The following is a 15,971-nucleotide window of genomic DNA, read 5'->3' on the forward strand; positions in this document are numbered from 1 at the left end:
TAGAAAACTTGGCTTTTGTTATTGCTTTGTATGAAGAGTTACATGACCTTGGTAAAATCTTACCTTTCTTGGTTTTAGTTTTTGTACTTAAAAACTTGGATGATCATTGGGAGGCTGAGATGGGTGGATCACGAGGTCAAGAGATTGAGACCACCCTGGCCAACATGGTGAAACTCCCTCTGTACCATAATTACAAAAATTAGCTGGGTGCAGTGGCACGTGCCTGTAGTCCCAGCTACTTGGAAGGCTGAGGCAGGAGAATCACTTGAACCCAGGAGGCAGAGGTTGCAGTGAGCTGAGATTGTGCCACTGCACTCCAGCCTGGGTGACAGAGTGAGGATCCATCTCAAAAAAAAAAAAAAGAAAATTAGACTAAATTAATGGTGGCATACTTCCTCTGCCTCCCCTTCTATCATAATAAAAAACTGCACTTCTTAACATACAGTTTAGGTTAATTTTTCAATATGGTAGCATGATAAGAACAGCAGATCTTTTGTAGAATGAGTCTGATTAAACCGTTTGGCCAGAAGCAACAGATTGAAATAGCTCTGAGATTCATTTATGACATGTATGTTAATATCTTCCACTATGTTTATGGATTTGCCTATTTTTTTAAGTCTACAAATGTTTGCTTTATATACTTAAAACTATATTTTTGAGTACATGCTGCATCATTTTCTATGATTTATTATTATATCCTCTCAACTGTTTAATGATTTGTATATAATGTGTCTCTCTGATAAGATGCATACAATTGAGTTTTGTAGAGTTCTACTTAGAATTTTCAGTTCGATTTGACTTAATTATCAATATGTTTATGTCTCTGTATATCATGTTATTTTCTATTTAATGCATTTTTAAAGTTCCAGTTTCTCTCCTTTATTATGTTATGTAGAATAATTAAAAATTTTAATTGTTCCTTTTGCCTTTACTAATCTTAGTTGCCTTGGAGGATTTAATTAATACATATTTTAAGAGTTCACATGAATTTATTACAGCATAAAAGAGAATATTACATTTACCATTTCCCCACTGATGTTACTAAGCACCAGAAACACATTGGCTTCATATAACCTGAGTTACTCTTGCATTTACATTCTCATGAATTTTAATTCTACTTATCCCACAACTGTCATTTTTTGCAGTTAATACTGTCAATATTTACTAATGTTTATCCACATATTTTCCCTTACAATTGCTTTTTATTCTTTCCGAAATTCCAAGTTAATCTCAAAGATCATTTCCTGATGCTTAAAGAAATTTTAGGATTTATTTTATTTTATTTATTTTTTTTTTTTTTTGAGATGGAGTCTCGCTCTTTCACCCAGGCTGGAGTGCAGTGGCGTGATCTCGGCTCACTGCAGGCTCCGCCCCCCGGGGTCACGCCATTCTCCTGCCTCAGCCTCTCGCGTAGCTGGGACTACAAGCGCCCGCCACCTTGCCAGGCTAATTTTTTTGTGTGTGTTTTTAGTAGAGACAGGGTTTCACCGTATTAGCCAGGATGGTCTCGATCTCCTGACCTCGTGATCCACCCGCCTCGGCCTCCCAAAGTGCTGGGATTACAGGGGTGAGCCACCGCACCCGGCCATTTTCATTTTTTTGAGACTGGATCTCACTCTGACATGCAAACTGGAGTGCAGTGGCACAATTACAGGTCACTGCAGCCTCAATCTCCGAGGCTCAAGTGATCCTTTAGCCTCTGGCTCTTGCATAGCTGGGACCACAGACACAATCTACAATGCCCAGGTAAAATTTTTATATTATTTGTAGATATGGGGTTTAGCCCTGTAACCTAGGCTCGTCTTGAATTTCTTGACTCAAATGATCCTCCTGCCTGGGCCTCCTCCCAAAGTGCTGGGATGACAGGTTGTGATACCATGCCCAGCCCAGTATTTCTATTAGAGAAGATTTCCAGGCAATAAAGACTCTAAGGTTTATTCTTTATCTTCATTTTGTTTCCCTGCAATTTTTTTAAATTTTGAAAAATAAGCCAGACTTAAACATTGCAAGAATAGAAAAATAATTCCTGGATACGTTTATTTTTACTATATTTACTCTTTCTCTCCCTCAATATCTTTACTGTCTCTCCACATACACACACACACACACACACACACACACATCTTTCTCAAACACACATGCACTTACACACACTCATATAATTATTCACGCAGCACACAAATGTATTTTTGAAGCATTAGAAAGTAAGTTGCATATATGATGTCCTTTTCTCATTAAAGAGTTCCATGTGTTTCTCCTAAAAATAAGAGCATTATCTTAGATAGACACATGACAACTATCTAAATCAAGTAATTAAAGGTGATACAATATTATCTAATATCAAATGTTATTCAGGCTTTGTCAACTTTGCAAAAATCCTTCTTCAAAAGAAAATTCAGCATTATTAATCTAATTCAGGCTTCATGCATCTTTGTTACTTTTAAATATAAAATAGCAAGTGATCCTTTTGTGTATTTCATAATATTGAAAATTTTGAAAGTTACAGGCAAATTACTTCATATATTGTGTATGTATGTACGTATATATACATAAATATACATATAGTATCTTGTCCTTTAGTTGGTTTTTTAAATGATATTACCTCATTAGAATCAGGTTATATACTTTTTTGACAGGAATACCACAGATGTAATATGGTGTTGTTTTTAGTAGATTATATGGGAAGGGGAAGCATGTGCTATCACTTTGACTAAATACTGCTGATATTCAACTTGACTATTGTTTAAGGTGGTGTCAGTTTTCTTCATTGCACAGTTACTATTTTATCTTTTATACTTAACAAGTCACCTGTAAGAATACAGTTTATTATGTAACTACCTTGTTTCTCTCAAAATTTGCCCACTAGTTTTATAACTCATTAATAATTCTTGTCTAAACCCAGTATTATTTGATGCCTGCCAAAATGTTATTTTCTAATTTTATTTCAATTTTTATTTTTACTTTGCTAGGTTTTTTATATCAGTGTCTACTCAAGTACTCTTATTTCTTTCAATGAATTATAAGAATCTAAATTTTACACTCATTTTAATTCTCTTATAATCCACTGGGCCCAGTTTCTACTGTTTTTATTTTATCTTAGTGTTCAGTCGTATGTTGTCTTACAGCTTTTGAGATAACACAAACATTTGGACTGTCAAATTAGCCTTAACACAAATGGCATATTTTAAACAGTATCACGTTTCCTAATATATTGAAGGTTACTGGCAAGAGGGAAAGACAGGCCAAGTATTCTCTTAGAAAGGTCAGAAACAATCAGGCACAAATTCTTTACTTTATAAAATGTCTTTTTTAAAATCCAATGAAGGATTCATTTTGCTCTAGCTTTAGTCAGAATGATAAAGATAGATATAAGCAATATATATGACATATTGCTTGAATAGAATGAGCCAAATAATTTATTTAAGGATCTTATTTATATTAATTCTATGGCTTACCTAGCATTTTTCAAGGAACTTAGCCATCCTTTCACAAATTCCAGGTTTATTTACAATAAAGAATCTACACAGACCCAGTATCTTCTGTTAAAGGTACTCCATATACAAAAATACTCTTACTAGTAAACAGTCAGGAAATGTGATATGGTTTGGCTCTGTGTCCCCACCCAAATCTCATGTTGAATTGTAATTCCCAGTGTTGGAGGGGGGGCCTGGTGGGAGGTGATTGAATCATGGGGTCAGACTTTTCCCTTGCTGTTTTCAGGACCGTGAGTGAGTTTTCACAAGATCTTGTTGTTTAAAAGTATGTAGCACCTCCCCCTTCACTCTCTCTCCTGCTCCACCATGTGAAGATGCACCTGCTTCCCCTTTGCCTTCCACCATGATTGTAAGTTTCCTGAGGCTTCCCCAGCCATGCTTCCCGTATAGCCTGTGGAACTTTGAGTCAATTAAACCACTGTTCTTTACAAATTACTCAGACTTGGGTAGTTCTTGATAGCAGTGCAAGATCTGATGTTACCAAGTTTCCATCTCTTTTTTATCCAGGATGTTCCCAGTAAAGATGAAGAGTCTATTTCAAGCTGCTACCATTTTTTTCTAAGCCTACTTAAATATTTTTGATTGTTTACATCTTCACTTTTTATACTGGCTCAAGATGATGTTATCTTCTTAGAGAATGAGTTTACCATTATTTCTACTACTAAGCCAATACAGTGGTGGCTGACCGCCTTAATTCAATAGAAGGGTATGAGTCTCATGCCACATGAGGCTCAGTCAACCTCCAGGTTACCAGTGACCTTCCAGGGTTTTCAACGTAAATCCTGGTACATTTTGAGACTCCTCACTCTGGAAGATTTCTATTTCTTTTTCTTTCATGTTTTCTTTCTTTTTTTTTTTTTATTTCTCCATTTCCAAAATCTCCTCTCTGCTTTTCCAAGATTTTGGACTTAAGTTTTTACTCTATCACTCCATATATTTGCAGAATAAGGTGGCAAAAGTGGCTGCATGCTTGAAGCCACTGGTCTCCACCAAATGATTTACTGAGTAAGGTTTGTAAAAAAACTGAATTTTTAGCTTCCTTTGCAAACATAGTATTAACAAATAACCACCTGGTAAAACTAATGTTTGTCCCTATCCACAGTTAGCTCTTCTAGTTCTACTTGCCTCAGTAACTCACTACTACCTTCGTACAATTGATTTCTATATTTCTTACAAGTTTACTTACTGCTCTTGTCATGGTACCTCATCCTGAAACAGGAAATTTTCCTTGACCCCTGCATAAGTCTCACAACAGGGGTGCCTCATTTACTCAGCCTGCAGCTCTCAACCCCTCACAGGAAGGGAAGCACACAGGTGAGTGGGTAGGGGAGCCTGAGTGAGTGCTTTTGGGCACCATCAGGAGCAAAACTTTGTGCGGCTTTGCATTAGCATCTAGGAGGGTACCCATGACCCCTGAAGCCTCAGCGGGTGTGTGTTACAGTGCTCTTTTAGCTTTGCTGCCTGTGGACAGCTTATGTATTAAACAGCTCAGTGGGCCCTCGGCCTTTTTAGGAGGACAGAGGGTCAGTGTAACAGCCTTCCGTGTCTACACCTATGGCACCCAAGCTCTTGTTTATTGTTCAGGAAAAATCAGCTCACATGAATGAATTGAAGGGTGGTGAATACAGAGGACTTTATTGATGGAAGGGGAGCTGGAAGGAGAATGGAGTGGGAAGGTGATCTTCCCCCGGAGTCTGGCTGTCCCTGGTCAGAGTCTTCTCTGAAGCAGTGTCATCAAGCCATCCCTCTGAAGTCAAGCTGATTCTCTACGATGTCAAACCACAGTCTCCCCGACATTCAGCTGCTTCCCCTCTTCTCCCTTTCTCTACCCTCTGCTAGTTGGGTTAGGAGATTTTATGGGTACAGGATAAGGGGCAGGGTGGAACATGGGTGGTTTTGGAAAAGGTAATATTTGAGTGGTAAAACAGGAATGCACGTTCCCACTTTGGGCCCCAGTTCCAGGCTTGAGGGTGGGGCCTTGCCAGGGATCCCACGCTTTTCTGCCTAGAATTTCTCTGCCTCCTGGCCTTATCAATTCTACTTCAAAGTAGAAGTCCTATTTGCTTAAGTGAAGCAGTGTTCCTCAAAATTTCAAAGTTATAAGAATTCCCAATATAAATCTCTACAGAATGTAGTTTATTAAGGTATATATTTAAAACTTTTTAAGAAATTACATTATCTAGTTTTGTAAACACTAAGCCAAAATGTACATAAATTAATTTTCCACATAACATATATTTACACTGATGTACTATCCCAATATATTAATAACATGTAAATAGGTATTTTAATAGCTATTTGACAAGAAACAAAATAAGTTATTATTATGAATATGATCACTTATACTTACACATTAGCTTTGGGCAAAATATATGATTGTCTCTTAAAGTTTACATTTTACAAACCAATTTAGATAAGTAACCATGAAGACACATACATCAATAAACCATTCAGAAAGAATACTATTTTGCATAATTAGTGCCTGAATAGTAAGAGGTGGTTAGTATCCATGGTTACAGCATCATTGTTGAGAGGTCTATCCCTTCTAACAGAGTAGAAGTGTTGCAGGTGGGAGAGGATGGAATGGCATGGAAAGATATAGGAGTGAATTATTCATATTTCACATCATACCATTTCCCTGAGTGTTTACAAATTATCTAGAATTTCTCAGTTGTATTAAATACCACATGGGGAGACAAAAATGGGACAGTTAGCTGACCTCTCACAATTTGAGAAGTAGCAAAAAGGCTGAGTATAGTTTGAGATATGCTGCATTTTTAGATCAATTGGGATTTCAAAGCACACAATTATGTCATCTAAAGATGGTCAAAATTTTGTCTGTGTTTCCTTCAACATTAAACTCTTATTTCTGTTTCAAGTCATATTAAATTGATTAAAAACCTAAAATTATGTCATTATACAGACAGGCATTTTTATGTTTCTTTTGACTTTAGTAAGAGTGCTTTTATAATTTACCATCAATTTTTTTTGTCCTGTGTCTTGAACTTATTTTTTTTCCAGTGCTCAAGAAGTATTCTGTGCTTCAAGATTTCAAGAGGATTAGTGTGTTTGTGTGTGTATTCAATTATGAATGAGTATTGTATCAAATTTTTTAAATGATTTTTTGTTTGAAGTTATGGTAATCATATGTTCTTCTTCCCTATTGTTGACACATCAATGCACTTTATTGTATTAATATACAGCTTAATATTATTCATTCTATTAATATAATTCATCATTATATATTTTATTCATACTTTCAGAATTGAATTTGTTCTTGACATCCAAATGTAGAGTCATGGATGTTAAAAAAAACATAGTAAATAAAAATAAATTTAAATGAAAATAACAACTATAAAATACAAAGAATGCTCTAAGAGAAAAATGGTTTCATGGTTATGAGTCAAATACAGATTATATATGGAGCAGGAGGTGCCCCTGAAGGGGTAACATTTGAGAAATGAAGAATGTGTCAAATTTTAGTGAGATGAAAAGTTAAAAAAAAATCCAGGTTATGGAAAGTGTATGTGTGTGTGTGTGTCTAACAGAGAGAGAGAGAGAGGAAGGGAGAGAGGGAGAGAGAGAGAGAAAGAGAGAGAGAGAGTAATCTCTTTCAAAAGTAAAAGAATTATAGTCATTGTGGCTTAATGTTGTGAAACAACAACTAGGGCTGGCAGAAATAGAAACAAAATCATCATTGTTTTATTGGGCTAAACACTATTTGTGATATATCACTAAAGTGAAATACAGAAAAATTTGAGTCACCAGTAGTAATTTTAAATTTTCACATCTGTATTACAAAATTAGTGTGGTCTATAATCAAATGCTTAAATCTATTTTGGAGATCAAAGATTCATTTGAAAATCTGACACAAATAATGATCTCTCTCCACTACATATTGTTCATGTGTAAGTACACATTTGCTGACATAATGGATTTGTTTATTGTTACAATCATCATCTTTTTCTATGCTTCTTGCATTTTGTTCTTCCTTTGTGCTTGCACTTCAATATATCATGTTTACAATTTCAACAACACATGATTCTAACTTTGTTGAAATAACATTTTAATAGTACATATGAAATAGTAATGTTTAACATAAAAATAAAAGTTTTCACAGACATTTTATAAAGCATGGTTAATCAAAAATTAAGCAATGAAAAATTACCCAAGAATCTTATGTAAAGACAACTTATACTGTGTTTAATTTCCTAACTTTATCTATGCATACAAATGCATTTTAACAGAAACAGTTATATTGTGAATAATTTTCTCTCTTTCATTGCAATATAGTATTCTTTTGGCTACTTAAGTATATTCTAAAAAGTTAATTTTAAGAACATTAGTGTGTCATTTTCTAAATGTGTAACAGACTGAGATTTTCAGATAATAGGCAGGGTTGTTCCCCAACCTCCTAGTCTCTTAGCTCCGTACAACTGGATCCCAATACCCTTTATTAAATATGAAACCAGCAATGATTATAGTCTTTGTATACTACACCCAGAGAAGGAGCTAATATAACTGAGAGATAGATATAATTTTTGTCTTTGACTTCAAAAACAATTTCTTGAGACTCATTTTAGAGGCAAATCAAAGCTTATTTAAAAATAAATATAGGGTGGACACCGTGGCTCACACCTGTAATCCAGCACTTTGGCAGGCCGAGGTGGGCAAATCGCTTGAGCTCAGGAGTTTGGGAGCACCCTGGACAACATGACAAAACCCTGTCTCTACAAAAAATACAAAAATTAGCCAGGTGCGGTGGTATGCGCCTGCAGTAGTCCTAGCTAATAGGGAGGCTCAAGTGGGAGGATGGCTTGAGCTCAGGAGGCAGAGATTGTAGTGAGCTCAGATTGTGCCACTGCACTCCAGCCTAGGCAACATAGGCAGCTGATGTCTCAAAAAAAGTATACTCTCTCACTCTCTCTATATATAATATATATATATTATATACATCATACTCTATATATATTGAGAGGAAAAAGAATATAATTTTTCTATATATATATAGTGTATGTGGAATTTTTAAGTTCTAAGTAATTATATTAAAGTTTCAGAAGATAACATTCATTCCATAGAAGTGTGAAGATGAAAGATCGATTTTTCCCTACACAAAAAGAGATAAAATTTTGATTACAGAATAAAAGAAAAACAATTCAATGAAACAGGAGGATTAATGTCCCTGTGACAGGGCCTAGATCTCATCCCTGCACTATGAGTGGGAGTTGTCATTAGAAATCACGGATAATTATGTGGTATCTAGGAGGAGAGAGGACTTACTCTTTGAGAGAAAGTGATGGAGCCAGCAAGCCAAAGAGAGTTCACTTTGTCCAACATGGTTCTATAAAAGTCATATTGGCAAGCCTGAAGTAGATAAACTTATTGAGGTTTGATTGCATGATCTGTGCAAGAAGATTCAGCTATTCAATATACCACAAAGATTTTGAAAAGTGGGGTTTATATGAGGAGGAGGAAAGAGAACAATTACAGAATTGACATCTGGATAACAAAGGGAAACATGGACATGTTGACTGCAATGCAACTGGGTGAGTTACTAATGATCAAAAGCCTTTGCAGGCTGTACAATAGAGTGAAAGCCAGCATGCTCACATGCTACTCTACAGAGAAGAAACTTCTTTGTGCTTAGAATTTTTAAGCCTCACAGGAGTCACAGCATTGTGGGGAGAAATGAAGAAGGAAAAATTCTTCGGCCTCTCCAGCCGTGCTGAACTGTGAGTCAATTAAACCTCTTTCCTTGATAAATTACCCAGTCTCATGCACTTATTTATAACAATATGAAAATGGGCTGATACAGTAAATTGGTATGAGGAGTGGAGTGCTGCTATAAGGATACCCAAAAATGTGGAAGCAAGTATGGAACTGTGTAACAGGCAGATATTGGAACAGTTTGGAGGGCTCAGAAGAAGACAAGAAAATGTGGGAAAGTTTGGAACTTCCTAGAGATTTGGAAGGCTCAGAGAACAGGAAGATGAGGGAAAGTTTGGAACTTCCTGGAGACTTGTTGAATGGCCTGGATCAAAATGCCAACAGTTATATTAACAATAAAGTCTAGGCTGAGGTCATCTCAAATGGAGTGTGGAACTTGTTGGGAACTAGAATAAAGGTCACTCTTGCTATGCAAAGAGACTGGTAGCATTTTGCCCTTGCTCTAGAGATCTATGACACTTTGAACTTGAGAGAGATGATTTAGGGTATCTGACAAGAAATTTCTAAGTGGCAAAGCATTCAAGAGGAAGCAGATCATAAAAGTTTGGAAAATTCTCAGGCTGATGAGGTGACAGAAAAGAAAAACTCATTTTCTTGAGAGAAATTCAAGCCTGCTGCAGAAAGTTGCAAAAGTAACAATGAGCTGAATGTGAATTACCAAGACAGTGGGGAAAATATCTCCGGGACATGTCAGAGTCCTTCACAGCAACCACTCCCATCACAGACCCAGAGGCCTAGGAGGAAAAAATGATTTATTGGGCTCAGCTCAGGACCTCCCTGCTCTGTGCAGACTCCGTACATGATGCCCTGAGTCTCAGCTGCTTCAACTCCAGCCATGGCTGGATGTGAGACATAGAGTTACATAGCATGACCTGGATGTGAGACATAGAGTTACAGGAGATCATTTTGGAGCTGTAAGATTTCACTGCACTGCTGGATTTCAGACTTGCATGGAGCCTGTAGCCCCTTTGTTTTGGCCAATTTTTCCCATTTGGAGCAGGTATATTTAACCAATGACTGTATCCTCATTGTATCTAGGAAGTGACAAAGTTGCTTTTGATTTTACAGGCTCATAGAAGGGACTTTCTTTGTCTCAGATGAGACTTTGGACTGGGACTCTTGGGATAATGATAGAATAAGTTAAGACTTCAGGAAACTGTCAGGAGAGCATGAATATGTTTTGAAATGTAAGGACATGAGATTTGGAAGGGGCCAGTGGTGGAATAATATGGTTTGGCTGTGCCCCCCGCCCTGAAAAAAAAAGAATCACCTTGAATTGTAATAATCCCCACATGTCAAGGGCAGGACCAGGTAGAGATAATTGAATCATGGGGCCAGTATTCCCCATGCCATGGGGGCAGTATCTCCCATGTAAGTTTCCTGAGGCCTTCCCAGCCATGCAGAACTTTGAGCCAATTAAACCTTTTTTTTTAAAATAAATTACCCAGTCTCAGGTATTTCCTTATAGCAGCATGAGAATGGACTAATACTAGTGAAACTGGGGAGGGAGGGAGAGTACATTTCTCTACAGTGAAATTCATTTTTGTGATCTAATTATCTGTACTTTCTATGACCATTATACCTATTAAGTTCTGTAATTATGTCACACAGAATCTGAGTTAAGTGACTTCAGAAGGAGTTGACATATTGTGAATAGGAATTGCATGGTATTCTGCAAATAAAAGTTGGTATTGATGACTGAAGTAATGTCACTAGTCACTACTGAGTTAAGGTCATGTTCTAATGACACTCCTCATGTCAATCAGAAACACCTTCTGGTACAAGATAGAATGCATATTAATCTCCCTCTGGGGAACTGAAAACAAAAGATATGTTTCTAATGGAGATCAACCCTTGTGTCAGGTTGGAAATGTTTGCTGGCTGAAAGTGTCATATTCAGCAGGAAAATAATAATTCTGTATAGGCTTCTCTTTTTCTTTATCATGGAGACTATTGTATTTTATTAAGGATGGGTTTCTAAAATAATTATTGCCATTAGTCTTTGAAATGGAATTTGCACAGGCCAGCTCTCTCAAACAATTTTGACATTTTGAAAGCCCCTACTCATTTTTCCTCATCTTATTAAACCTATGGCCCAGATAGTAAGCTGATCTCTGCCCTGCCTGGGCATATGATATAGTCATTTATTTCTAATAGGTTTTAAACATCTTAGGTAGTGCTTCTACTAAAATACATAAAGGTGGATCACAGCCAAGCCTTTCCTATGTCTTGTCTGAAAGAAGGTGCTGGTACAGGAAGTCCAGGTTCAGCTAAGTGCTGAGTTATGTCATGGTGAGTTTAAAGTAAGAAAAAAGTGTCTTTCTTTGTGATAGAAGTAGTCAAATGAGGGAAAGCAGGTTTATCCTTAAAAAGATCATTTTCAAGATATTTTCTTGGACTGTGTTTCTTCCTGGGTATAAAGTCATTTATGGGTATGATTTACCTGTCTTAGATCCTAGCCAAGGCAATAGGATAAGATGAGACGAAGTAGGAAAAAAAAAAAGCAGGTAGATCACTCTGACCTACTGCTGTGGTTCTCTGTCTTATGGGGCATTCCTTTCTGTACATGAGCTTTGCAGATGAGAAAAGTTGACATATTCCTCCTTCTTCAGAGCTTCGTCATATTTCCATGTTAATGACAGGTAAAACCTACTTAAGAGTCACGTTACAGTTCCTGGAATATGAACTATAAACCACATGTTCCTATGCGAATGTATACATTGAATTTATCTTTAGCGTCTACAGTTTATTTATCCAAACGATTTTGTTCTAAATAAAACTCAGCACTGTAGGTGTCATAAAGTCTTTTACAAAGTTCACTGCCACTAACAGTTCATCTGAAATACTCAAATTCTATCACTTGAGATCTTAGTCATGTGACACATTTTGTGATGCTTTCAAAGTTAAATATTTGTCACAATCTAAGTTTTTCAAACGTTTACAGTGTATGTAATCATTTTTAATTCATTTTGTTGTTATTGTTGAAGGGATATCTGTGTTTGTTAGATAATATGGCATGAATTTATAACTCTTTACACATACTGTTTATTTCTGTTGAAATAGTATATGGACAGTCAATAAAGGCAGTCTCTAGTATATAAATGGGTTGCATCAGAAAAATTCATACATAAATTGGTTGCCTAGAAGTTAGGGTAAATTTTCTCACATAATCAATACAATAAATTTTGATTCCCCAGTCAGATTTCACTAACATAAATTCTATATCCTGGGATCAATGACATTATAATATAAAAGACAGTGAAAAATGGAGAGACTAACTTTGCCTAGGATAAGTATAAGTAGAATTTTTAAAACAGAGAACTGTGATTTTGATAACTTATCCTGTCCCTTTAAGGACTTTATGTACCCTTATCTTTTCAATCCTATTCCCCAGACCTCTAGGTACACGTGTACTGCCTATGCCTGCCCTGGATCAACTCAATCTCTTGCACTGTGCCTCACATTCCAATTTAAAATCCCTATCATCCTCAATCACAACATTGTGTCTTTACAAAAATACTAATTCAGCTAAGAAATAAAAGAAGTTAAATTAATTTCAGTAAGGCTGTGAGGGCCTCATAGGTATAAGCTACGTTATGGAAGAGACATGCCTACTTATTCCTTCATTATTTTCTCCCATTTAGGCTAGTACTTATATGATACTAGTATCTACTTAATAATAATTTGATTATAAAATAATAATATCTGCTAATTCTACATTTAATAATATGGAGTAATCACAATAGTATATATTATTTAATATTATTTATTTTCTAATAAAAAGAGTCTTTTAATAGATTCTTGCCTTAAACGGTGGTTTTTCTGTTTTAAAGAAGTTTGACAACTTCTTTAGGTAAAGGCGAATAACTCGAAGACCTAGTATGTTCTAGGAATAGTATTAGGTTGTTGCAAAAGTAATTGCAGTCTTTACCATTATTTTTAATGGCAAAAGCTGCAATAACTTTTGCACAAACCTAATAGATGTTTTACATAAATTGACTCAAGTTAAAGTAAAATCTATGAAGTACATATCATCCTAGCTTTCAGATCAGAAAACTGAAGCTTTGTTAGTTCAAGAAACTAGCTAAGGATGGTTACTATTAGAGTTGGCATTCAAAACCCAGTTATGTCTGACTTCAAATATTACATTCTTTCTGCTAAAATAAACTTAGGGAGGTAAATAATGATGAAGCATGGACATAGAGTGTGAAATCACAGACATTGGAGACTCCAAAGTGTGGGAGGGTGGGAGCGTTGTGGGTGATGAGAAAGTACTTCATGAGTGCAATGTATTACTGTATTATTTGGGTGATGTATGCACGAAAAGCCTAGCCTTCACCAAAACCCCATATATCCAGGTAAAAAACTGCACTCGTACCATTTAACTTATACAAATTTTAAAAAGTATCAACTTCTGGAAATGAGGAAGAAGGATGTTGTTGATAATTTTTATTTCCTTTGTTTGTGGTGAAACCACTCTGGTCTTAAAAATTCTGGCAGAGTCTGCCTGTATTAGTTTATTCTCATGCTGTTATAAAGAACTGCCTGTGTCCGGGTAATTTATTTTAAAAAAAGGAGAGATTTAACTGACTCAGTTCAGCATGGCTGGGGAGACCTCAGAAAACTTACAATCATGGTGAAAGGTGAAGGGGAAGCAAGGCGTCGTCTTCACAAGGTGGCAAGAAGGAGAAGTGGCAAGCGAAGAGGGAAGAGCTCCTTATAAAACCATCAGAGATGTAGGTTTTCTTTTAAAATGATCTTTATCAGGTTTATAATTTGTTCTTAAATTTCAATGCTACTTAGCGTTCTTAATTATGATTGGATGTTGAATGTCGTCAATTGCTTTTGTGCATCTACTGACATGGTGATATGACTTCTTAAGCTGTTGACAACAAACTGCATCGATTGAGTTTTGGATATTGAAAAATGCTTGCACTCCCAATGCAAACACCACTTGGTCATTACTATCTTTTCATACATTTGTAGCTTCTATGTAGTATTATTATGTTGAGGAGTTTTTCTTGTTGTTGCTGTTGTCTAAATTTGTGGAAAATATCAGACTTAAATTTTCTTTTATTTTAATGTCTGTTAACATTTTCTATCAGGATAATGCTGGCTTCCTAAAATGTGATGAAAGTTATAATTTTCAATATAACTTTATGCAAGCTTTTTTGAAAAATGTGATATTGTTTCTTCCTTGAAAGACTGACAGAATTTCCTTCCAGAAAGTTTTGTCTGATTATTGTTTGTTGTGTGGTTGTTGGGAGATTCTTTTTTTTTTTTTTTTTTTTTTTTTTTTTTATTATACTTTAGGGTTTTAGGGTACATGTGCACAATGTGCAGGTTTGTTACATATGTATCCATGTGCCATGTTGATTTCCTGCACCCATTAATTCGTCATTTAGCATTAGGTGTATCTCCTAATGCTGTCCCTCCCCCCTCCCCCCGAGATTCTTAACTAAAATTTATTACATTAATAATTTTATGATTGTTCCGAATATTCCTCATTTTCCAGTGAGTATTGTTAGTTTCTTTTTCAAGTAATTTGTTCGCTTTATATAAGATTATGCACTCTTGGTAGGCCCGAGTGGTTGCTGCCGAAATGGGCAAGTTCATGAAACCTGGGAAGGTGGTGCTTGTCCTGGCTGGACGCTACTCCGGACGCAAAGCTGTCATCGTGAAGAACATTGATGATGGCACCTCAGATCGCCCCTACAGCCATGCTCTGGTGGCTGGAATTGACCGCTACCCCCGCAAAGTGACAGCTGCCATGGGCAAGAAGAAGATCGCCAAGAGGTCAAAGATAAAGTCTTTTGTGAAAGTTTATAACTACAATCACCTAATGCCCACAAGGTACTCTGTGGATATCCCCTTGGACAAAACTGTCGTCAATAAGGATGTCTTCAGAGATCCTGCTCTTAAACGCAAGGCCCGACGGGAAGCCAAGGTCAAGTTTGAAGAGAGATACAAGACAGGCAAGAACAAGTGGTTCTTCCAGAAACTGCGGTTTTAGATGCTTTGTTTTGATCATTAAAAATTAAAAAAAAAAAAAAAAGATTATGCACTCTTTGGCACATAGTTTAAATTTTTTTTTATTGTCCTGTTAATGTCCACAGGTTCTATAGTAATATCTCCTCTGCCATTTCTGATAGCGGTCATCTGAGTGTCTCCACTTTTGTAATAATTAAAATCTAGAGATTCATTAGATTTATTGATTTTCTCCATTGTATCTTTGATTTCAATTTCATTGATTTCTTTTTTATCTTTAATGTTTTCTTTATTGTGCTGCATTGATTTTAATTTGGTTTCCTTTTCTCATTTCTAAATACAGAATCTTAGGTCATTGTTTGATTTTTTTTTTGTTTCTAAGATAAGCATTTAATGCTATAAATTTCATTTTCACATTATTTTATCTGCAATTCCCAAATTTTGATTTGTTGTAATTTCATTCCCATTTAATCTAAAATGTTTTCCAACTTCTCTTGTAATTTTGATTTTGGCTTATGGCTTACGTAGAATTCACTTGTTTAATTTCTAAATATTTTGGGCATTTCTGGATATCATTTTATTATTAATTCCCAGCTCAACTTCATTTTGGTCAAAGAACATACTGTGTGTGATTCCAATTCTTTTAAATTTGTTGGGTTAAATTACAAAAAATTAATGGTCTAGAATACCATGAATCTTTGCTATATGCACTTCAAAGAATTATAAATTATGAAGTTATTAGGCAGGGCATTTGTAAAATCA

At 35.8% G+C, this 15,971-nt stretch overlaps 1 protein-coding gene across 1 annotated transcript; it reads left to right on the top strand.

Annotated features, from left to right (window-relative positions):
• Positions 1–14,794: 14,794 nt before the first annotated feature.
• On the top strand, positions 14,795–15,276 carry LOC129461891 (large ribosomal subunit protein eL27). The gene has a single exon (XM_055241359.1). It carries the CDS (start codon positions 14,824–14,826, stop codon positions 15,232–15,234), a length of 411 nt encoding a protein of 136 aa, XP_055097334.1. The 5' UTR covers positions 14,795–14,823; the 3' UTR covers positions 15,235–15,276.
• The last annotated feature ends 695 nt before the right edge of the window (positions 15,277–15,971 follow it).

This window comes from Symphalangus syndactylus, chromosome 14, assembly GCF_028878055.3.
Source record: "Symphalangus syndactylus isolate Jambi chromosome 14, NHGRI_mSymSyn1-v2.1_pri, whole genome shotgun sequence".
Taxonomy (NCBI): domain Eukaryota; kingdom Metazoa; phylum Chordata; class Mammalia; order Primates; family Hylobatidae; genus Symphalangus; species Symphalangus syndactylus.

What these genes read in the sequence shown, in the direction of transcription:
- LOC129461891 (XM_055241359.1), top strand. Translation starts at nt 14,824, where the DNA reads ATGGGCAAGTTCATGAAACCTGGGAAGGTGGTGCTTGTCCTGGCTGGA.